This window comes from Ooceraea biroi, chromosome 6, assembly GCF_003672135.1.
Source record: "Ooceraea biroi isolate clonal line C1 chromosome 6, Obir_v5.4, whole genome shotgun sequence".
Taxonomy (NCBI): Eukaryota; Metazoa; Arthropoda; class Insecta; order Hymenoptera; family Formicidae; genus Ooceraea; species Ooceraea biroi.
In genome coordinates this window covers 1,670,192-1,695,812 of record NC_039511.1, presented here as the reverse complement: position 1 = coordinate 1,695,812, position 25,621 = coordinate 1,670,192, and the positions used below count along the sequence as shown (strand labels likewise).

The window sequence follows — 25,621 nt, the reverse complement described above, 5'->3', positions numbered from 1 at the left end:
CGCTCCGCTGACATCACAATATGACGAGCTGTAAATTGGAAAATAATTTTTTTTGAAACAATTATCTTTCATAGGATTAATTTTATTGTATTTCTCTAACTAACTATTGTATTTCTTAAACTGTACACGTTGTTCAACGTCCTCGCGTTGCGAGTTCAAGACGCAGATACTGGAAACGATATTTTATTTTCAAGGAGAGAACGAAAGGCGAGAGAAAGAGAGAGAGATCATGTTAAAAGATTTTGAAATTTTTACTCTTTCGATACGTTTTCGCGAGTTGCGTGAGATCTTGTTTATATTCCTCATTACGACTGTAATAGGATTCCATTTCCTCGATCGTGCCAGGTTTAGGGTTCAACATCCCCAACGCGAGCTGTAATGCGCGTCCGACTCTTCCGCCCACGATACGCTCGCGCGAGATAATCTGAATAAGAAGACGACGACGATGACGACGACGCGGGTAAGCGGACGGGTAAGCAGCTGTCTCAATCGAGGAACCGGACAGTCCAACGCCTACTAATCGAACGGTGAGGACTCGGAATCGCGGTCGATATTATATACCCTCTTACGCGCGAGGCAAGTAACGAGCACCAATTTACTCGCTCGCGCGCGCGTCAGAACGATACCTACGCTACTGCGTGCGCGCGTATCCTGTTATATCGGTATCCTGTTTTAGCTCTCGGTCTTCTTCAGCGTTCGGAGTTCGAGCGTCGTCGTACACGGCACGGAAATCCCGGAAAGCGATTTCGAATAATTATTAAAGTTCTATTAACGCGCGGACGAACGCTCACGCGAATGCCGCACCTGCGGATATATCGGATATATCGGATGCATAAATCTCCCTCGCAGCGCGTTCGAGTGAATAGCAGGGCTACTATACAGAAAGAGGGAAAGAGAGATAGAGAGAGACAGGGATAGAGGGAGAGAGAGCGCGAGAAAGGTTACTCTCGCGCTTCCTGGTTCGCGGGCACCCGGGCGCGCAAAACTGGGAATCTATAAGGCGGATTCATGGCGTAATTCATAAATATTTAAGCGACGCCGGGGAGCCGCCGTGCGCTCTCGTGCTATATCAAAGTACCCACATGCCGCGTGCCCACATGTAACGCGCAGCGCGCGTTTGACGTTTTACTACCCCCGCCGGGTCTCGTGATATACTCTCGACGTGGTGTATCCGCGCGCGCGAGTAACGGCGACGACGACGACGCTCCGTTATTCATTCAGCGACGCTCTCGGCGAAGCTCTCTCGCAAACGATCCCGGATCGCGCGTTTGCACGAGCAGAACGCGAGATTCCCGGCGATTTTCGCGCGAAACTTTCAATGAAACGTGCATCGCATTCGCGTTTATATTTTTGTATCGTGTAAAGCGAGAGACGGAGACCTTTGAGATCTAACGCGATGCATACGCACACACACATGCGTGCGGATACATATAAATAACACATCGAGTCTGCGACCTCGTCCTCGCGCGCGGAATCAATTTCCGCGTAGCGCTCCCGCGTCGGGTTTCAGCTTCAGATTTTAAAAGACGAAAAGCGGTATTGCGCGGAGCGCAATGATAAACGTGCCGTATAAATATATCGATGATTACGTGGGAAAACTCGCGAAATTACGATAACGAAGTTGCCGGACGTGTTCGTAATCGCGCGCTCGATATGCAAAAGGGACTGGGCGATGGCCTGTAATTCACGATCTAGTTAAACGTATTAATAGGTACGCCGGGTAATCGCCGGCGGTTCCGATTTATCAAGGAGTCATCGACATTCCGCGTACGCACGCACACGCGCGCGCCCGCCGCGGTGATATACAATGCACCATTAACGGCTGAGGACCTCCGCCCGTCGCGTGCAACGACTCCGTGTAATTATTTTCCCGCGCTGGAGAGAAACAGGGAGAGAGAGCGAGAGAGAGGCAGGGAGGCAGGGAGATGCACCCCGTCGTTCCGGACGCGCAATTTGCCGTCGACCCGCACCGATCGATCCCCTTCTGGTCGATCCTTCAAATCGACATTTTCAATAGATTCTCCGGCTACCTCCGAGATCCCTCCGACGAGTTCCTCCTCCAGCACGCGACACTCTTCGCATTCCTGCGCTACGTAGGATCGCTCGTTGCCTGTGGCACAACCGCCCGTTAAATTAGCGTAAACCGTGATCGGAGCAAATTTGCGGAGAACGGAGCAGAGAAAAATAGAGAGAAAAACAGAAAAAAGGAAGGAAATCACGGGTAGTTCGACGGTTCAACCGCGCTTTCATCGCTCGCGTTCTGCTCCGCTCGCGAGCGGAGATGAGAGCGCAGCGCACAGTCCCGGCCATTTAAATATGCATATCCGCCAGTCGCGGAGTTTCGTCCGCGAGTCCCTCGATTCCATTAAAGCCTGACTCGCGATCGACTTCGTCGCGATGAGCGGACCGATTGAAACGCGACCACGATTGCGAGCATTCCTGCATCCGGCACGATCCGGCCAAGTCCTCCTCGCGAAGGTTCTTTTTCTCTCTCTCTCTCTCTCTTTCTCGTCCGCACGCGTCTCTTTCCTTTTTCTTTCGCGTTCGTTCTTTCTTTTTCCTTTTTCGTTGTTTTTTATTGCAACCGAGTCGCCACCCGCTCGGAGAATGTTCACGAGCTGAATCGACCGTACGTTTCACGTAAAGTAGGCGTAAGTAGGCAAACCGGGCACCGCCGATCCCGAGAGACGAGCATCGTCCGCGAGCAAACGGCTTTCTTTCTGCGCTCGCCAAAAAGATTACGTGAGCTTCGTGTTCGTCACGAATCCGACAGTTTTCCGTCTCCGCCTCGGTGGACCTGGCGTTCAAAGTATCGTATCCCCCAAGCGTCAACGTATACTGTATATAAGACGTAGTGTCCCCGACATTTTACAATCTCAACAGCGAATCTGCAATAAATATCTCCTTTTTATCGCAAATTAGAATACAAATAGAATAAGTCGTGCACTTTCGAGCTGACGCGATTTCCACGCGAGGCGCCGCTCGCGGCCTTCGAGGGAGTTGCATCCGTGGAATATGAAATGCAAATGCTCGCGAGCGCAACCACCGGACAACCCTGAGCGAGTCGTGAGGAAACGCACCACGTCGTGAGAAAAAAAAGGAGAAACAATAGTAGCCTAGAGCGGTATGGACAGAGACGGGGAGAGACACACGAGACGCTCGATTTCCATCGCGCCCGCGCGATATTGCACGTACGCACGCAGGTACGCATACGGGAATACGCACACGCTGCCGCTCGTCACGGCTCGTCCGGTTGCCGTGCTTACGAGCTCGCGTCGTTATTCCGTATGCGCGATTGAGATCTCGTTTATTCCGGACGCGCGAAAAGTCGGGGCGCGTATCTAACAACGAGCGCGAGTAAGCAGAGAAGGGCCCCGCAAGCGAGAGAGACGAAGGGAGGAAGAGAGAGACCCGAAGCCGTTCATATGCGCGTTTACTCGCTCGCTCGGCCGCTCGCTGTCTTTATACTTGCTTACCGCGGTAGCGCGGAATTTTACGTCGCTCGGTCGGCCGGTCGGTTCTCCAAAGGCCACAGTAGTGCACCCGCGGATCCGCCGTACCATTGAATAATAATTGGGCAATAACATGCCGGGCATGCGACGTCGGATAGGTGCATACTCCGCGAATCCAATCCGCCCGGCTGGGCGTATAAAGTAACGCGCGCGCTACTTCGACGACGTACGCTGTTTCCCAATGCTGCTCTCTGCGACTTTCTGCAGGCGGTGATTGCTATCTTGAAAAATGAGCATTCTTAATTTACAATTTGTCGCAATTGTATTACAATTTATTATGAGCTATTACGCAACACGCGGATGATAAATCGTACGATAAAAAAGATTTATTGAAGCTAAAGTTACAATTCTCGGGTAACTTTGGCATAATTTTGGGAAATTTAATTCTTCCATAATCATAACTCGAATTGAATGATTTGCTCGTTATTTTTCTGTCTTGAGTAATCGATTCATCGCTAGTGTGTACTGTACCTAGTGTTCATCGACGTGCAAGATTCAGAGAGATTCGAAAAGGACGTTTAGCATCTCCTCAGGGTGCCTGGATGTTTTGTTTGGGGTGAATGGATGTCCATTCTCGCATTCATCGGTATTCTTGTCGATTGGATTCACAGTAACCGATCCTACGGACATTGTCGCACTGGCATTCTTGAAACGTGACAACAAGATAGATGTGAATGACTCAACAGGCCGTTATATTACCACTCTTTTTCGGCGAGGAACTATTAGAACGTACATAAACGCAACTCCCTAGGTGGACAGTTTCTTAAGTGTGTCTGATGTCGCGCCGAGACCGACAAATTACTTTAGCGAAACCCGAACTTCCAATCTCTGGCGCCAACTCGTAATGATTTACTTGCGACCACCCTGTCGTCGACGTCATCGTCGTCTTCGTCATCGCTGACGCCATCATTGTCCTCGGTCCAAAATCCGATTTTATTACCCCGTGAAAGTGGTGGCGCAGGGTGAAACGTTTTCGTAAAAAGTACAAATTTTTCAGACAGATATAATGTTGATTGGTAATACTCCATCCATACTAAGATGTAGATTATTTTTTATTTTAATTTTATTTTAATTTCTTTTAATTTTAATCAGTTTGGGTAGTCGGAATGTCCCGCTGTGATACAAATTGTGCAGTATCCGTTACACGTCGTCAACGATCGCAAACATGACGTTCTCTGCACGCGTCAAGACCACCTGATAACGTCCCGCAGTCTCTGCAAAAATATCTATGTCCCAGATAAGTTCGGCGAGGAAGTGTGCGCGCGCGGTAAGGAGGCAGAGCGACACGTGTATCTTTTTTCGCGATATTTCGCTTAATGGCCTGCGAGCGCCGGATGTGTCACTTATATCTACGGTTTTCCCCGAGCTGCGCCTATATGCATAGCTCATAATACTCATGGCGCGCGTTCGCCACGCGCGATATTTCAGATTTACTGCTAGATTCGGCGAGACGGTGCGTCTTTACAATAAAAAAACGATAAAGGGAAACCGTTATCACCAGCAAGAGGATTTTCAGCGCGGAATATACGCAACCGTATATTCGAACGAATCCGCACAAATCGTAGCGACGAATGATCGGTGTCGGCTTTAATTGCGCGAGGCAATGATCGCGTCGAAGAGCGATCTGTCGTTTCGTCATTATCAGCAGGGAGAATTCGGGATAAGAGGTCCATCCCGCACCCCCTCTGCGGAATTTACGTCGACGGTATTGCACTTGAATATTACATCTGAGAGTATTGCGCACCAGGTGCACCAGTGTCCGCGGCTGCATATGCGATAATGCGGAGAAGCGCGATGTCTGCAACCGCGCGCCGTCCACAAACGCCGCATCCCCGTCCCACCCTTTTATTGGACCCGCGCGGCTCCTCCGCGTCGCGCTCACTTAATCGGCACTGTATCGCGATGCTCACGGCGAAAATGTTGAAATTTGCATCGAGCTCCGGATTGCCATTTGCTTGCGACTCCTTCGATACTTATTAAGCTGCTGCTTACACTCACACGGGCGCACGGTGATCGTATGCACGCACACCCCGTCGTTTACTCGCGCCGATTGACTCGTGCAGTCGTATCAAATGCGCTGCATAAACGCGTGTAGATACACGTACACATACATACACATGCGTGCTCGAGGCAGTATTTTCCACATGGCGGTAAAGAGGCTCGAAGTAGCAGAAATTCTCGTTGTGCAGGTACGAGGAGCCCGTCCTCCTTTCCCGTTCCTTTTCCTCTTCGTCTCTCCTTCTCTCTCGTTCTCGCCATTTGCTCTCGCTCCCCCTTGATTCTTCATCCACACAGCGGCGCGTCCGTCGTGTTCGTCGCGGCGCGGTGCAAACGCGAATAAATTTATTTCACGAGGAGATTTATACTAACGACGCGAGAGCGGAGCTCGCCGAGGCATTTAAGTCGGATGAACATTGACATTAGACCATAAGTGCAAGCGCCGATCCGGGATCGGCCTCGAAGGTGTGCTCGCGCGAGTTGCATCCGCGACTCGTTATTATGGTCCGGCCGCGTCTGCGACGCGGCGAGTTATACGGCGGTACTTTACAGCTAATTATACGCACTCGCGCGGGCGAAGTCAATAAGCGCCGCGTATCATTCGCGGCGTAAATTGTAGAGCCGCCGTTGATACGAGCGACCCTGCAAGCGAGAGATACTTATCGTCGTCGTGGCGAGAGTAAACGCTTCATTCGCGTCGTGATCATCGCGCGCGTGAATCTGCAAATCATACACGCGTTAGTGTTCCTCTCTTTTCATCTTGCGTGTCCTCTCGAGTTCGCTCGTCAATTCGCAGACAATTTAACGATTGATTACGGCACGTTTGAAGCGGTCTCATCCGCCTCGTCATTATGGGTTTCCCACGAAGATTCGGGAAGAGAAGGCGCGTGCCGAAACTGGACCATGATCCCCTCAGGGGATCATCTTATCTGGTGTTTGCATCTACGGTCTCGGGTTACCGAAAGGCACAGGCAGCCCGAGGCACCCCGGGGCGACGCGGATGATACCTCTCGCCGTCTCTCGCACATAATTTCTCAGGAACTGTGTTAATTGAACGGGATAAGATCGATATTTCCTTTCTCGTACGTTACCGCGTCCCGCCAACATTTCTCGACGCCTGTGGCGTCGTAAAACGATCCCGGTGTTCTTCCTTTATTTAGGTGCTGGACTCTCCCAGCGCGGTTTCTGTGCTGAATTTTCTGCAACCAAGTGTTACTTCACAGACCGACGCGTTGCGTTCTTTCTTACGTGAATGGCCGTCTTTACAAAATTAATCGCACCTTCTAGTTTGTACGCCCTCATTAGTGCATTTGCTTTGAATCTCGTTATAACACTTGTGCCAGATTTATTTCTGGAAGGATACCGCGCACACCTCTCGGCCAGGTAGCAGCCGGTGCACCCACTTCGGTCGCAGAAAAGAATCGTTTGAAAGATAGCCTGCCAAGTTAGTTTATTAGCTCGGTCTGGTCGTTCGACTCTCTCTCTCTCTTTCTTCTATACGTCGACTTCTTTTTCTCGACCACGGCCAAGAAGAAGAAAGAAGCGAGGAGCTAGATGGAAACACACGACAAGATTACCTTGACTGCGGTTTTCGAATTGAGAATCGAAGACTCGCACGTGTAGCCGGAAAGATCGCTCTCTGTCTTCTGGTTGGTCAATCGTAAATAAATTTGTCAGACCTCTCGACCGCGGATAACGGGGTGAACAACCTCGTTACGAGCGCCAGCAATTAGCATAATGCAGCGTGGTGGTGTATGGGGTGCCGCTTGCACGTGGGTTTAATTAGAAATCCCCGCAGAAGGGATCTGAAACACACCGATTTTTTTGAGAAATCCTAAAAATGGTATGTGTCAATCTAACATGTTTTGATAAATCAGTAAGTTTTAAATATTTTAAATATTTTCTAATTTTAATCATTTTTTAATATTAATATTAGTGATGAATGATGATGATGAATGTGGCATATGCAATATCAGTAATCTTACATTCCAAAAATGATTCTTTTTTATGAGGCTTTCATACATTAAAATATGCATTAGTTGGATTTGCATTCTGTTGCATCTTGTTAATCTGATTGCGGTTTTTTCCGCAAATAAAAAAAATTAAATAAAATTGTATACATAAAATTGTAAAGAGAAAAAGTCGTGGCGCGCAAGGTGAAACGCCTTTTTACAATTCGTCTTTTCCCGCTGGCGTTTGCAACACTCGCGCAAAAATTACATTTCTATGAAGCTCCGACGCTCGCTCGTAGCGTCTAAGGCACGATTCGCCGGCGCGCCGGTCGATAAATCGTGACTGGAGTCTCTTCAGAGGGACCACTTATTTATTGCACGTCAAACTTACAGAACCGCGTCACGCGATTTCCACATCTTTATACATCACCGCGCGTATACGCGCAGAAGAAGAAAGCTCTCGCGCGATTACTGATATTAGATGTTGTTCACAAGTATAAACGTAATATTCTAAATCTCGCCATCTGGTACCAACTTAATTTTAATAAAATCAAAGCAGTGAATAACAAACATCTCATTTAAATCCATCAGAAAAACTCATTTAGACCACAATTGTATATCACTCACTTTTCAGATTAATATCAGAACCAAATTAAAACTCCTCTGGGTTTAAACAAATTTTACATTAAAAAATTTAATTTCAAAGGAGGAAGATTATTAAGACCAAATTAATTTTAATCATGATAAGTTTTCTGCGGGAAACCTTTATCACTGAATGGATTACCACATTTCTTATTGCATAGAAAATTAGTTTTGCGCGATGCAGAACTCACCGGGCAAATAAAAAACTGCGAGTCGGATTATTGAACGTAGCGACTAATCCACGATAATATCACGGAGGCGAGATGAGCTGCTCGACGCAAGGGATCCTCGGGAGATCACCGGACCTCTGTGTCACCTTACAGTGAGTCGAGGAGGGAAAAAAAAGGAGGACGTCGTGTTGCAACGTGCGGCCTGATGCTCGTGAGCGTGTGCGTCTGCGAGAGTGTGTAGGGTCTACAAGGAAACCCTTCTACGCGGTCGGCGCCGTGGCGCCTCGGCACCAGCCGGTCCTCGGGACGTGAACACTCCCGATGCGGCCAAGTACTTCGTCGTAATCGTCAGGGACTCGTCTTCCACGAATACCGCCGGATTAAAGCTCTCTTCGATCGCGCCGAGGCGGTGGCGCGAGATGTCTGGCCGACACACGCAAACAGCTTGACCCTAGGATGATGCACTCTGGATGCAGCGTGACCTCCGCGCCACGTGTGCAAGTCTGAAAATCGTTAGAAATAATTAATCCAGTAATTTAATCGTCATTTTTTGGCAGCGCTAGATTGATGTAATTTAAGTTGCAAATTACATAAAATAATTCAGAGTTGATATAGTCACGTAGCTTAATTTTTGTGGTTGACTTACATCCAAGATTCTGACGATTTCATTTCAAGAGTAATTTGATTTAAAGAGATCAGATTCATTGGATGTTCAAGTTGTTTGTACGTAAGAGACATCGCACTACGCAGTTTGCAACTTTGAGGAACAGATGTTGATTACTGTCGAATAAAAATATTTTGCAAAATTTTAGAGATAAATTGGCGAATAGTGTTTCTCTTGCTCTCACATTCATATGTCCGAAAACATCAAACGATTTAACGATTTAACCGCATAACAGCACCTGACTCCGCGCCGTAAAAGAAGCTCCTAAATGTCCTTTTCCTGCGTTTGGTTTGGTTCTTTTAACCGGTGTCCATTACCGATATATACCTGGTGCCATCGGCGTGGTGGCGTCGGACCCTTCTAACTCGTCGCAGCTCGCCCCTCGCCCGGTCCCCTCATCTAAATTCCATGTGATCCGTCGAGGACCGTGAAAAGTACGGCGCCGCGCGTTGATGTGGCGCCGCCGCCTAACATCGAAACGCGATTATTTCTTCAACCGGTTCCCATTAGAGGATCCCAATATTTTCCGCTCCGCCAAGATCGCTCCCGTTGAACGCGCCGGAGGAGTCCGTAATCTGCGCTTAATTGCATACGCGCTGTTTTTAACAACGCGATAAACTGCCACCGGTTATGCAAAAACTATTTATCGAGCAAAGTCCTCGTTTATACGCGTTTCCAAAGATTACTGTGATCTGGAGCGATCTCTTGCGGGGCGTCACCTCCTCGGTTGTTTAAAACTTTCTCCGAAATATCTTCAATCATTACATTAAGTGAGAGGCACGAGATATAGATAGCAACATTTCTTACAATTACCATGAATATTCCAGTGTCAACGTTACGAATGAAGAAGAATCACAACGAAAAATGATATAATATGACTCTGTACATACATCTATATATACATCTATAACATACATCTATAACAATATACATCTATATACAATACACATATACATCTATAACAATAAAGACAAATATATGTAATTAAGTTAATCAACGAGTGTTTTATCGCAAGAGCACCGTCGGCGCACCACGAGCGTCCAGTAACTTGTAGCTTGCAACCACCCTGCAAATCAGCGCGGCGTGTAATTTGTAAGTCGCGGACACGGTTATTACTCATTGGGCTAATGTTAATTTCGCGTCGTAAATCATAATCACATTAATAATAGCGGTAACACGGGAGTACCGCACTGCCGCGCACCGATATAATTACGGCGCCATTATCGGCGTAATAAACGTGCGTGTAGGCCGCGTCGCGGCATAGCTGCGCGTGTAACGAGCTCTCGCCGGGCGTAATATCGCGTCCGCACCTGCGGGAGGCTTTACGGCGTACCCCTAGACGTATCCATTAGCCCCCGTGCGATACCCGCCGCCCAATCTCCTCTTTTTCATCCCTCTCTTGATCGTCCTGACGGCGGATAGAGTTGTACAGTAAATCTGCAAAAAAATAAGGAATCATCATCAAGACAAGGAAAAACAGGTATCGATCGAATCTCTTGAAAATACGTACGGTTTGCAACCTTCGAGCATTGTTGATCAAATTATTTTTCTTTGACTATTTTGAACGTTTTTCGAAAGATATCTGTGTTCCCTCTCCTCTCCCGTTCATCTTTCTCAGGAAGGTCCCATCGCTTCCGCTTCCGGAACTTGATCTGACGAATGTTAGAAGCTGTTAGTTTCACTTTGCATCTCTGTCTCTCGGGTTTTATTATCCCGATTGATCCCGATCTATTCTGTAACAATATAGTCAAACAGTAACGTTAATCGCGGCGAAAAGCGCTCGGCAGTGGATCACGCAATGGTGAGATAATAAATTAACTGTCATCGGATCGCGTGACACATGCCCGGTGCCTTTCACACCGATTATGCCATGCAGCTTGATGAATAATAAAACGCTCGACGGAAAGAGAGCGCGATATCTCCAGGACGGTTTTTAGCTCTTCATATCGTCGCGGATGAAGACGCACGACGGCATCCTGAAAAAATAGATATCGATCTATAAGTGAATCATTACCACAGTTCGCAACAAAAGGAAGCTAAAGATGGAGGATTTTTCGGATGTGATAAAGTGACGTTCGTAGGTCAGTGATGAGATATTAGTAAGAGAAGCTTCTTACTAACTCTACTAAATCTAATATCATTAGATAACTGTATGTGTGTTACCGTGCCGGTAAATTATTTTAATGACCAACGAACAATCCGATGTTGCGTATCAACGTCACGTTGATAACGGCACTCGTCACGTTTCGCTTATCACCGTCGCTCGCAGGGATAAATTAATTTTCGCTTACAAGATTGCGCGCTTTCTCGCGACGCTGTCAGACGATATCAAAATGACTCCCCGATGTCGATAAGTTATGCTAATTTTACTGCCGCCGTTATAGTGCGCGCGTGATATACGTGTTTTTCTATCGTGAATTGAGATAAGCCCGCGCTGCCACTTGTTACGCTTCGTCAAGCAGTGTAACGTCATTAATGGCGATTAGAAAAATCGGCACTATCGAGCGGCAGAGAAAAATCGTGGCTGCTAGAACAGCGGATCGCAACTGCTGCGATCCCATTCGCGCGCAAATAAAACAATTATGGGTGGACTGTCACGCGTTACTTTGTACCTCCAATGTGTTCACCACTTGCGACAGTCACTGATACCGAGGCCTGATAAGGTACATTTCCTATTCATCAAAGGAACGCGTGGTATCAATAACTTATTGAACGAATGATTTATGAAAATGATAAGCGAGATTAAATTCTTATTCCGACAGGCAATTCTAAATTGTCCAACTTGAAATTTCCTCTCTCTTCATTCAAGTCTTTGGTCGACAAATTGGACATAAAAATCAAGAAATCGATTTTTTTATTGATTAGATATTAAATTAAATATTAAGAGAAAAGGCATCTTGAGCTTTCAAGATTTTCTCAAAGAGACGACTCTGGTGCTAAGCGCCAGTCTTCGTTCGCAGGATTAAGAATTTGTGTAACATAGTTGCGAGGTGAACGTCAGTCAGTCGACGTGTCATTATCTAATCAGCAGGATTGTACGCATTGATATTTAGTTACAGTTACCTGCACCGGTATTCTCATGCGGGTCTCCCTCACCCGCGCAAACCAGTGCGCCTGCGGTTCCAGTAGTCAAGTAGCAGATATTTCAATTTACGGGGAGCAGTGACTGAATTACTGTCATCGGGATGCTGATGGTGACTGCGACTGGTTTTCTCAGCGTCGATAGCATAATTTAACGGTTCGCGGATCTTTCTCGGCTGCCGTAATCAATTTTCATCAGGCATGATACGACGATATCATTCGACTCATTTTTCCATACGGCCATCATCGTGAGCCTGTCCTCAAATCTACTATGTCACAAATCTTAGTCTGTCTCTGAGCATGATACACACTCTCATTCTACCTTTTTCTGAATTTTATATTATTGTAATTAGTTTGTAAGTATTCTAATTTCAAATTTAAATTAAGCTTTTCAAGCACTTTCTAAAGACTGCTTTTCGTGCTAAAAAAGACCTCTAATGCAACCGTTAATTAATTCGCCGATTTAAATAATCCACTAAATCCTCATGGTATATTTTCGTCGTCACGTATGGCAAGTCACAAGGCGGATTCTTTTTCGTTCGCGACTAATTCCCAGGTCTGATCGATCACCATCCGCCTCGCCATGCAGCAGATCGGCGCGATCGCGTGCGCCACGTCGGCACGCGGACTCGCGCGCACGCGTATGGGTGCACACACGCGACGAAAGTCTTTGGACCCGCCTACACGGAGGGCCCATTCGTGGCCGCGATGGCCGCTATCGGTATCTCTGATTCTACGCTCCTCGAGAGCCGGAGAGCCGAAGGTGGAGACGCGTCTGCGCGCCTCCGTGCCTCTCTCTCTTTCTCCAGCGATGCCTTTATTCCGCCGGCTGCGTTTCTCTCTCGCTCTTTCTCTCTCGGACGCGCACACTGTCATTCGATCCCTACCACCGCGCAGCCACGATCCCCCTTTCTTTTGGACCTCTGCGCCTCCGTCTCGTCGCTCCCCTCGTCATCGAGTTCCCCACCCTCGACGCACGCCACGGCGCGACCAACTTTGCACCCCAAGCCTCGTCAAACTGAAGAAATAAACTTCATTTACGTTCTAGTTACACCCCAGCGGGAGAGAGAACGAATATCTACAAAGAAAATGTGAGAGGATTAGTAAATTCTGGTTCAAGTGTAAATATGAATATTTCTGTCTACAGTTGCTCACTCAACTTGTCCGAGAATTAGAGAAACGCGTCATTCACGAGATGAGAAGAAAGAAAAAAATAGCGATCCTCCCGCCGTCTTCGCCCCTCGGAAACTTCCTCTGCCGCCACCCTCTCTCGGTCTTCCTTTCACGCGAATAAATATCTCAGTGCACCTCTTTGCTCGCGCGAGCTGTGTGCCGAACGTGGCCATAAATTACCTGCCCTCCACTCTCCCCCGGAACTGGTACCCTATTCCGTCGCGGACGGCCGAGCGAGCATGGCGGGGCACACCGATCGCTTCCTCGGAGAACGCGCGTCCCAGACAATGGGATGACTGTGGGCGGCACGGCGTATGGGAATTCAATATCCACTACCCCGTCGCCGGGGTTATCTCGCGCCTAGGGATGCTTAAATTTCATCGGCTATCGATACTTTCGTTCACTCGGCACTAAACGTCGCGAGTATCGATGTTACGTAGCGCTGTCAGTTTTCCTGAATATTATTATTCACGCAATAATGCAAGTATCGTCAACGATGCTTGTTATGCTGGAGAACATCGACACTTCGCGACTGCAACTTAAGAAAATCGCTATTGCAGTGATAAATTAACGGAAAAGTGACGAATCAAGCGACGTATCTTGCGAAAGAGAGTTCCACAAACAAATGTGCTAAGAGCAAGGAGGAAAGTAGAATAAAATGCTGCCTTCTATTTGGGAAAGAAGCTCGCGCATCCCAGTTTAACGGCCGGTAATGCGCATCCGTTTCCTCCAAATCTCCGCAGGATGCAGAACGCACCATGTGTTCCATGCGCGCATAGATACGGCGCGGCCACGCGTATCCTTAAGGAGATGCGTATCCTAACAATGAGACTCGTGGGCGGCACAGGATTCACGTACCGAAATGGTCGCGGGGCATGCGAGAGATACCGATATGTGTATCGGACTATACGTACGCTATTTTCGTTTTCTAACAATACAAGATAAATTCCTGACGCGCCGCAACAGCGTCCTGTAACGGCCGATATCATCGTAAAGTCCACATTCCGTCATAAACCATAATATGGGCCCGACACGCGGTACGGAAATTGCCTCTCAGCCGTAATTGCCAATTATCGCGGACGAAACGGGTCCGCCGTATCCGGCCAATCGCTCTCGATCGTCCCGACTATTTGCAATAATAACAGAAATTAGAAAAGATTAATTCAAGCAGAAAAGAAAATATATCGTCTTCCAGAGATGAAAGAAACGGTAATCAGCCGAATTAAGTCCCACGGACAACGCGCTTGAAGATTCCGAACGATTCGAGTCAGGAATTAGTGGTCTGCATCGTCATGAGGACGATATAGGTCTGCCAGATTGCCAGAAAGCGTTTCGCGTCGCGACTGCAGCTGAAGCCGTACGTATTTTTGCTCAATATCGCCATCGACGTCGGCGTAAACTTCGCGAGCAGCTGACCGAGAGCGCGAAGGACTTCTAGTTTTCCGACCACGAAATATCGAGGGCGCAGGCGAGTGCGGAGATGCCCGTCGGCGACCATGGCGGGCCTCGGCAACTCTTTCACGACCATCCTTGGTCTCACGGGCGGCCCACGCCGGCGTCGTTCTACATGACGCTCGACGGGGCCTCAATGCGTGCAGGCCGGTTATCGGCTAAAGGGACCATTAGCATTATCTGCCGCAGGATGTATTATTACCGCTTCCATATTATTAGCGGCGTTTGTGGCGATACTTCTTCCCGCGGTAGCGAAATGAGATTGCGCCGGCTGCCTTTGACGCGCAAATTATACGCGTCTCCGCGCCTCGCGCTCTTGCGTGGTCGTCGGCATCGATTAAAGGAGTTGTAATATTCGCTCAAAATCAAGGGCAGAGCTTCGCATTGTTATTAGTCGTTATTAGTTGTACCGTTTGTCAACTAATTTGCTAATGAAGTAGCAGACTGTGAGTAATCGTGCAATTGATTGAGTAAATAATTCGTCAAAGTGATAATACCACTCTGGTTCAGTTGACAGTTTGACAAGGTTTACGATACCTGCAATTACTCGTGCACGAGATTTGCGTAATTGTCTCTTGCGCGATTACTTAATTTCGCGATTTGCGGATTGAACAATTCTATAATCACTTACCACTCCCGTTCTCGTGTATTCAACAGATGCCGTGGTGGTAGCGGCATCTCTCGGGGAGGATGTTCCACGGGGGCGGAAGCGGCGGGTACGGCGCAGGCACCGACTACCAGCAGCAGTCCCAGCAGCAGCAGCAGCAACACGGGCAGCAACTCCAAGCGCCCGTCTACGTTCCCTCGTCCAGACCGGCGATCCCGTCCGCAGCTACAGCGGCGCAGTATCACTCGTTCCCCACTTCACCCTCGCCCGCATGGTACGTTCGACGTTTTCAGAAATGATTACAGCGTGTTGTCAGCCGCCTCTATGATAGGTCCGAGAGGAATAATGCTCGATGAGGATCATGAAATTTGAAATCCTTCAAAGGGAGAAGACAGCGTCCTGGCAGCACGGGGTGGAGACGTACGCGGCGCATCACGCGCTCGCCGGCCACACGAGCGGCACCGCGGCGGCGATGGGTCCGCACGCTGCTCCCGGACACCCGCACGCGGGTCATCCCCATGCGGCGCACCCGCACTCAACCCTTGCCGCGGCCGCGCCCTTCTACGCGCAGAACGTCGCGATGATGTCCTCATGGCGCGCCTACGACGGCGCCGGCTTTCAGCGGGCATCGCCCTATGGTTCGTAACAATTTCGATACATGATATGTCTAGTTCGTATATGTCTGTGCCATTCGAGCATCCGTCGGTCCGCGGGAAGCTCGGTTGTAACGTTGGAGCGCGCCGGAAGTGAGGGAGGATGCTAGATGTGAAGATGTTCCTCGCGTTGGCGCTTCAGCGGAAGTTACCGAGATGAATTCGGTGTGGAGGGAAGCCCGCATCGTTGAAATTAAATAAATATCATTAAAATTAACTTTGGAGTAAGATGGCAAAAATGAAATAATGAAAAAGTGCTATCAAACAATGCTATTAAGTTCTGGTCGTCTAAATTGCTCTGTTTTGTTCTTCAAATAATACTTTAAATAACTTCGCGCTTAACGTTAGTTCTTCGCCATGAAAACGCCGATGCATTGATGTTCTCGCACCATCTCGGTGCGACACCTTGGGCTTGCTTGCGCGGAAACAAAGGTGCACGTAGCATACACGACGCATCGCGCCGCATCGGCATGCATCACGTAAAGCCGCGCGATGATAAACAACCAGAAGTTATGTGAACTAGCCGTACCAGTGGTGGGTGATAAGATACGCAGGCGTGCAATTTCCTACGGCGACGATTAGTTTATCGAAACCGCGATATCGCGAGAGCGACCAAGGGTACTCCTGGGCTCGCAGTGGAATTCTTTCGACCCGGCGACCTATTTTTCAAGGGTTTTTTTCTCTATGAATCGCGCGGCGGCAATAGCGACCGATTTATATATCACACACAAGATTGTTCGCAATGGAGTTCCACTCCAGTTGCGGATCATTCGCGAGGCTTATCCACGGGTTTTTGAACGCGAGGTAAATCGGATCGACGCGCGTGAAGAGGGACATTCGACCGCGCGATGGCAAGTTGGATGAACGGAAAGTGCACGCGGCGCCGACGGGCAGAGAAATCGAGAAAGAGAATTAGATAGAGAAATTGCCTTCCCTTCGCGGATGTTGCTCGTCGACGAGCGCTCGCGCCGCCGCCGTGCACTCGCAGCGGGCCATGTGCGATGGATAAGTGATAGCGGCGCCTTTGAAGCGTGTGCCGCGCCGGGTCGATCCCTACGGTCAAGTGTTTTACGGCACAGCATGCCGGGAATCGGTTCAGAGCGCTCGTGGACTCCTCTGGAGAGTGCGGGAACTGTCCATCGCGCGCTCTCCAGCTTTAAATCCGGCTGCGGGTATCCTAAGACCGCAGATAAGACGTAAGAGCGGTCTCGTTCCGTCAGCTCGGCGCGCAAGATCCCGAAACGAGTAGAACTGGAATTGGAAGTAGAATTAGCATCACGCGTGTAAGGAAACGTTTGCGGTAGAATCCAACGTAGCCGGATACTGGATTAAAGATTAAAGAAAATTGCTTCGATGCATGCTGTAAGCTTTGCAATAAGTACTGACATTGTGTCGTTGATTAATCGAAAATAATGATCGCAGACACCGCGATGGACTTCCAGTTCGGTGAGGGTCGCGAATGCGTGAACTGTGGGGCGATATCGACGCCGCTCTGGCGAAGGGACGGTACCGGCCATTATCTGTGCAACGCGTGTGGACTTTATCACAAGATGAACGGCATGAACAGGCCGCTCATCAAGCCCTCAAAACGCCTGGTGAGTTCATCCACAAATGATCATGCACAATTTCGTTTGCATGCTTTTAATAATTTCTCGTTGAAAATAATTTTTTTCTGGCAAAATGATGAATAATATGTAATTAGAAAATTGGATGTTTGCAAAGGATCTGGACAACCTTACAGAAGTAAGAGGCTGCTCGCTTTTTTTGCTATAAAAAGAGTGTTGCAAAATAATTTTCATATAAATTTACCGACTTGCGTGTCATTAAAATACATTTTGGGGTTTGTCCAGTCCTTTTCAAAACACCTTGCCTACCTGCATGTATCTTCAATTGCACCAGCGTATGTTACAAATGGGACAGATGTCGGAATTTCAGACCGCGACGAGGCGACTCGGGCTGTGCTGCACTAATTGCGGCACTCGCACGACCACTCTGTGGAGGCGCAACAACGAGGGTGAACCGGTGTGTAACGCGTGCGGCTTATACTTCAAGTTGCACGGGGTCAATAGGCCGCTGGCCATGCGGAAGGACGGCATACAGACGAGGAAGAGGAAGCCGAAAAAAACGCCGGAACCGAACGCTAGATCGTCCACAGGAGACCACGAAACCACTGCCTCGACTACATCCTCTCCTTCCACAGGTTTGTAGAGATTTCGTATCTTCTTCCGCGGTAGATATATGTAATATACGAAAATACAAAATATGAGGTACAAATAATACATTGTACAATTTACATAAACTTATTTCAGTAAATATAAACTAAACTATAATAAATCAAATAAATGATAAAGTTTCGATTCTATAATTTAGATTTAAAAATTCTAATTTTGGAAATATATTTATTCATTTTTTACTATTGAATTAAAATCGCATGCCGATGATTGTTTTGCTTTATCGTCATTGCAAGTTATTAATTATGTCGGTATTACTTGCTCACAGATCTGAAGAGCAATCAACAGCAACAACAGCAGCAACATCAGATCGAAGTACCGAAGTCATCGGGCTCGTCGACGGCAGCCGACAGACCCGTCTACCTCGGACACACCTCGCTCCTGGCTACCGGAAACGTGCCGGCTGTGAAAACGGAACCGCGAAGCTGCGATGGTGTCGTCGGCCAGCCGTACTCTTCCTACTATCAACATCCACATCAACTCGCCGCCACCAGCGAGCATCAGCAGCAGAGCTATTACGGTAACCAAGAGGCGCCTTATCATCATCAACATCATGTTACCACTGCGGCAAAATTACTCGCGTCCTCGTAATTATCCGACGATCAAAGTTTGCCTAGAATCAGCCTGGAGATGAAGTCAGGTTCGTTGACGGACGACGATGGTCTTTCCACGGCGCAGGACTAGTTAAGAAGCGTTAAGTACGTGGCGCGTGTGTCGAGAAATCTTGGATGAAGATGGTTCTCCGACACGGACCGAAGAGGAATTCTTCTACTAAACGTGGGACTAGTCAGTAGCAGATGCACGAATGATTTTCGAGCTCGAGGATTTGAGACGCTGATAACGGAAGCTGAAACACGAACGAATTACGAAGATATTCTCGTGGAAGATCCTGTTTCTCGAAAAAAAGTACTTAACTCTTTGAGGAGCTTGATCATGAGCTCCTCAAGAGAAATCTGTGACACTGATGACTCGAGGAGGGACGAAGTATCGTCGATGTGCGTGTAACACTTCGTGTTAAACGTGTCGTTTAACGTAGATGTGGTATCCTGATCACCAGGAGAACTGAGTCTCTAGTCAATGACAGGGATTGTGAAACTTAACGCAAGGAATGACATATCGATGATCGCTTCGGCCGGTGTTAGCCACTTGGAGAGAAAACTGGACGAAGCTGCGACGCAGCACGTCCGTATGTCTAACTACGTGCTTTCTGCGTCCGCTCGAATACACATATTCGACACGCGTGTAAATATATATAAAGATAAAGTAGCTGGGTATGCAATAAAATGATATAATTAGTACAAGAGTGCTTTCTGGTTTGACAAAGGCGCGACGCGCGGAGATACTTAACTTTAAAACGGTGCCGGATCATCGGCGAGGCGAGTGTGCAATGATCGGCGGATCAAGTCGGATAGAAATACGCGTCTCCGCATTTAAAGAGCGACGAGATACTGCGCTTTTCTCGTTTATCTCCATTTCATCGTAATATCTTGATCTGCCGATAATCACGAATGGAAACAATGACTCTGCATGCTATACGTCGAGACACCTTTCCATCTACGCCGATCATCCAGCACGAATTTTCCTCAGTTACACAGCAGACAGCTGCACGCACGCAGAGTACTTAACTGTAAATAATCCTCATGATAAACTATTGCAATGTATTAGGAATAGATGGACTTTTCCGGCCTCGGCAATCATATGGCTTCATTTTTAACGCTAAAACAACCATCGGAATAAATACACACGTACACACACTTGCAACAACCATGATCGCCTGAAATGTATTCATTTTGTTGAAATTTTTCATTTTTCTTAAGAACCAAACAATGCATCGTTTATCCGACTTACCCAACCGACAAGCATGATGTGTATTAAACTTGTACGACGTAAGCGTGATAGATAACGATTTTTAATCGCGGTAGATGAAGCTGACTACTACGAGACACACGATAATATTATCAGACGTAACGATAACCCTCGCACGACTACAATAAGGATTTGTTTGGAAAGGTAGAAGGGAGAAGCCTGTTGAGCCATCCTTATAATTTATTGACTCGAAGTTCTCGAAGGGCCCTGCCACGGTTTCCCGAAACGTACATTTAGTTATCGTTAATCAAGATCGGATCTTTGTGTATAGTTCCTGTGTAACTACTTTTGCGACACGCTAAATAAATGATTCTACTCTTCCGAGACAGCAGAAGTTACATTTTTCCCCGTGCCGTTCGGAATAATCCGGCGAAGACTCGAATGTAAACAGAATGTAAACTACATATTCCTGCGGTTACAATTAAAATTATAATTAAATTATCGGCGCTGCGGTTAAGTAAATCTCGCGGTAACGGCGACTGTGAGATAAGTCGGAGTAACTAATACCGTCGAACTCTTGAATGTGGGCAAATTATTGATATATATCGATACTATAATAACACGATACGCATTAGATGCGCCGATATTTTTGGAAGAGCAGAGGAGAAGTCAATTACTTGTATGAAAGGATAATTTCGTATCATTCTGTACGACGCGACGCACACGTACCATTATTTGTAAAATCCGATTTGCACTGTCGATGCATTTTTCCAATTATATGACTGATAAATAAAAGAAGCTGAAATCATTTCCTTGCTGATATTGAAACACGAGACGACATTTAAACGCGCACGTGGAAACGGAAAATTGAATTTTGTGGATTCTTACTTAGGGTATTTTTATACGTTCTCGATGCAAGCACCAAACCAGACATTGTACATCCAGAGTAAGCTCTTTTTCAATAAAAAAAGATTGTAATCCTACCTCCATGAGATGATGTGTTCATTAGACTATCGAATACTGCGCGACGTTCCTTCTTCTTTTTCTTCTTCTTTTAAATAAGACGATTATCGGCACCACTTTCTTCTTCCCACGCACACCGGATCGAATAAAATTCTCCCCCTGCGATCCGTCCTGGAATAATTTCACGATCGAACAATAGTGTCACGCTCGAGCAGTTCACCGCAAATATTATCCTTCCGCGTTCTGACATACAAAGTGACACGTCGTAGAAATCTAACTCACGTCAGCGTCGGTTCCACCACCATCGGGAGTTAAACCACCCTCGGACGGGGTTGTGCTCCACGTCGTGATCAAGTCCGGCTTTGCTCGCGAACCCGATCGGCCACGATTGTATCCGGAACCCTTTTCCGTTGAAGTCACAACTGATTTGCGACCTCGCTTTCTAGCAGGGAAAAACATCAAACGAAACAGAAAAAAATGGGTAAGTACATACGACTTTTCACTTATTTGCATGATCGATTGCAATCGAAGGTAATCTACTTTGCATGTTACGAGTGCACGCCGCGTCTCTTCGCGACGAAGTTGCTCGTCAGCAATTATGACTTGTAAAATTTTACAAGCGGGCTCACGAAATATTCAACTGAGCGATAACGTTTCTCGCGACAGGGAGAACTCTGCCCACGCCGGTATCCTGCAAGGTGTGCGGCGATCGTTCGTACGGGAAACATTACGGTGTTTATTGCTGCGACGGCTGCTCCTGCTTCTTCAAGAGATCCGTGCGTCGTGGTGCTCTCTTCACTTGCACAAGTTCGTATTTTTCATCGGGGTAGTAAGATATGCGGAATGTCAGAGGGAGTCTGTTCTGAAGTGGCTGTAAAATTATGATTAAAAGAAAGTCTGATAAGGATACTGAAAATGATTGATGTAACATTTGTCATATCGTAATCGAACATCGTAATTCTTTAGATAGCGACGGATCTTGCATCATTGACAAAGCTAGGCGGAATTGGTGTCCACATTGCCGCCTAAAGAAGTGTTTCTCCGTTGGCATGAATACTGCAGGTAAGCAATAATCTAATACACTAAAATGAAATGTGTTTTTAAATATTAATATTTAAAATATTCTAAATATTTATAGTTAGATAACTTGATTATCTAACTATGAATATTTTATGAGAGCAAATTATATGAGAGCAAAATTTTGTAATGAATTATTAATAAACTGATTTTTTCGTTGATCGAAATGTTCAGTGGGATAGAAAACGGTATGAGGATCAAAATTTTTCAATATTTCTATTTCTTAAAGAAATTAAATTTTAACTTTCTTGATTTCTAATAAGAATGATATAATTATCTATATCCACACATAATCTTATAGAAAATATAATTAGAGAGTAAATCAGTGTAATATTTGTGAAATCTCGTACATGAAACATGAAATCACGATCGATAAGTGGACACAAGATCGAGCAGGTGCTAACGAATTCAACGAGATGCAAACAATAGGGTGTGCCAGACGTGTGCTGCCCTTCGCCCCTTATCTATCTCGAAAAGTTAATTGACAGCAGACTCGTGTGTGTAATCGAACAATCGATGTCAATCTATTGTTCAACTTTCTAACATAAACAAAATATTTAAGAAGTTCAAGGAAAAGGAGTGATAAAATTAAGTATTGAAACCAGATGTATCAGATAAAAATTAACCAGAAAAATATAAAGACATAGAGAATTTCTCTGATAATCCATATTTGGGAAAACGTAGTGGAGATTAAATCAGAATTACATAAGTAACGACCACAGGCTGCGGCGTTATCTCTAATATGGATAGTACTCTAAATAATATATAGCGATAGCCATTGCCGTAACGTGTCACGTGAAACGACATCGAGTATCCGGTGGTCAGCTCTTGAGTACACAAAGCTTACCCTCTGATCGGAGAATTAAAGCTACCCTGCTAGAACCGTTCGACTACGTTATATCGCGTCACGCACATTGATTACAACAAAGTTATTTATATTTCAAGTACACAAAATTAAAAAACATTTTTAACAAATATTTCATTTCAATTCAAAGAACTGCTGAATTTCCATGAGATATTATACTTATGTATTTTTCAAATTTTTTTAAGATTATATTACCGCCGGCATAAATCCAAGAGAAAAGGGTAATTTTCTCTACATCACGCAAGATATATAATGTTTAAAGCAGACATTTTCGCAGCGGTACAGGAAGAGAGAGGACCGCGCGTGCGAAGTAACGAGCCCTCAAATCCGCACAATTCTAACGTCACCTGGAAGCCCCAAGTGAATAATCCGTCGGCGACTCTTTGCGCGCGCAAAGTCTTTAACAGTCCCGAGCTGTATCTACCACTCAAGAATCCCATAGTGAACAATACTTTAATGATGAAGACGCTACGCGAGCCTGAAGCTAGACGGAGCATTCTTTGTCCTGCCGTGTTACACCACGTACAACCGCCGAGGATCATATCACCTGGTAATGTTTCGTTGTGTTGACTGATCTGGCTTAGGCTATTAATCTTCAACGGATATCACGGAATCTTTTAAACAAATAAATCTATCTCACGTTACATAAGGCACGGCTGTGCAGTATGAGATCTCCGCGCAAATATTCCTGGCCGCAGTTCGAAGCGCACGCCGGCACCGGGACTTTTCGATGCTGAACGCGGAGGAGCAAAATAGGATCCTTCGTCGCGGTTGGTCCGCTCTGTTCGTTTTGCGCGCGGCTACGTGGCCGGTTGACTTGATGAATATACGAGGGCGAGGTAATGCAACGGATAACGATGGTGCATCGGGCTGCCTGATCGCCGCACGCAACGCGATCACGAAGCTGCAGCTCGACGACGTCGAGTCGTGCGTTTTGAACACGTTCGTGCTGTGTCGACCTGGTGAGCACAGACCGAGTAAAATAATTACTGGCAAATTATTTCATAATGAAATCAGCCTGCGTTAAGCGCTACACGACAGTCCTAAGTTCCATAATGTTATTCGAAATTGCAGAGATTGCTGATACCACCAACAGCTTCCACGCAATGTCGCGAGCGAGAGATAGCGCCGTGGAGACTTTGATACGGCATCTGCGGCCGCGGGATGATCGCGACAGCAAGCTGGCCAGGATCCTGTTCATCTTACCGATCCTCACAGGATGCTGTGCCCGGGAACTGGCCGACGAATTGTTCGCGCCCATCATCGGCGACGCGGATCTGGAAAGGGTCATCGCGTCCGTGCGATAAATTTTTCACGCTGAAGAAAGTATATTATATATAATCGCACATTATCAAATCCAATTTCGCGGATATTGTATAATGATTCGTTAATATAATGATGAATGATAAATGTGTAATCAATCAATAAAGTGTATGTGGAAGTATCACGGTAGAAAAATACCTGCTTATTAATTATACGTAATCGCTTAATCGTAACTGAATCCCAACGCTACGCTGCATTTCTTCTCGTGCACTGATCGATCAAGAGCAAGCGGCTGGTCTTAAATCATTACGAACCACGCAGCTTTGTAAACTAAACGCCAAGTATGCAAGCGTGCATTCGATGTAAGGCTTTGAACGACGTAAACGTCATCAATCTGATCGTCGAGGCAATGGGCGATCATCCTAAAGGGACATGATCGACAGAATGGATTCGGTTGGACTGCAACTATAATATCATAGAATTTGCTAGATAAGAAGTATAAGTGTTCATCATTTATGCTACATTTCTCGGTCAAAAACGTGAATCGTGTTTAATTATCCCAGTAAGCAAAATGTGTGCAATCTGCCAGCAGATTGGCAACAGATTACTGCAGAAGTTGATAGCAGATTGGCATCCGTTATGTCCGCATTAGGATAGTGATCTGCCAGCAGAGCCTGCTAACAGACTCTGACAGCAGATTGGCGGCAGAAACCGAGCAGGATCTGTTAACATTTGACGGCAGATTGACAGCAGAAACCCAACAGAATCTGCAGCTTTTGGTCATTCATATTTACGATATATTAAAGCATGTGTTTACTTTTAACACACTATAAATTGCCATTTTATATTACCATGTGTTAAAAGAACGCATTTGTTTGTTTGTTAAATTAAAGTACGTTTGGCTTGATGTGTCTTTCTGACAGTTCGTTGCATAATCTCTCTCTTATTGTTAATTTATTCTACTCTGAAGTCCGAATTTTGCTTTCGAACTTCAGATTGCTCGTGGCGCGCGTGAACTACATGGACGTTGTCCATGGGAGCCTCTGTGCCGCAAGTGCAAAAATTTTCAGAAAAATTAATATTATCATGCCAAGGCGCGTATATTAACTTATATAACTGGTAGGCTAAATCTTAACATCGAGTAAGAACTCAACGTGTGCACCGCATAGCGGTGCGAAGCGAAAACACATATTCATAGCCGTGTAAATTTGAATACTGTCAAAAGCTGCAGATCCTGTTCGGTTTCTGCTGTCAATCTGCTGTTAGATTCCGCGCGCGCAGATCTTGCTCGGTTTCTGCTGCCAACCTGCCGTTAGATTCCGCGTGCGCAAATCTTGCTCGGTTTCTGTCGACAATCCGACTTCAAGCCATGTTTGCAGATTCTGCTCGGTTTCTGCCGCCGATCTGTTCTTAGATTTTGTGAGCAAGCTCTGTTAAATTTCTGGCACCAATTTGTCGAATTAATCGTTAATAACAACTTCTGTATCAAATTTGTTGTCTTTTGGCTGGCAA

At 46.5% G+C, this 25,621-nt stretch overlaps 1 protein-coding gene across 1 annotated transcript; it reads left to right on the top strand.

The window, feature by feature from the left end:
- Window positions 1–14,980: 14,980 nt before the first annotated feature.
- On the top strand, window positions 14,981–24,313 carry LOC105276554 (nuclear receptor subfamily 2 group E member 1). The gene is made up of 9 exons (XM_026970529.1): window positions 14,981–15,525; window positions 15,636–15,889; window positions 17,327–17,499; window positions 17,840–18,104; window positions 21,571–21,711; window positions 21,871–21,966; window positions 23,124–23,396; window positions 23,497–23,808; window positions 23,921–24,313. Exons 1-9 carry the CDS (start codon window positions 15,335–15,337, stop codon window positions 24,151–24,153), a joined length of 1,938 nt encoding a protein of 645 aa, XP_026826330.1. The 5' UTR covers window positions 14,981–15,334; the 3' UTR covers window positions 24,154–24,313.
- Window positions 24,314–25,621: the final 1,308 nt, after the last annotated feature.

Excerpts from the sequence above, each read along its gene's own strand:
- LOC105276554 (XM_026970529.1), top strand. The coding sequence starts at position 15,335 with ATGTTCCACGGGGGCGGAAGCGGCGGGTACGGCGCAGGCACCGACTAC. Across the intron at positions 18,105-21,570 it reads TACATCCTCTCCTTCCACAG|GGAGAACTCTGCCCACGCCG; the intron begins GTTTGTAGAGAT and ends TTCTCGCGACAG. Across the intron at positions 23,809-23,920 it reads GTTCGTGCTGTGTCGACCTG|AGATTGCTGATACCACCAAC; the intron begins GTGAGCACAGAC and ends TCGAAATTGCAG.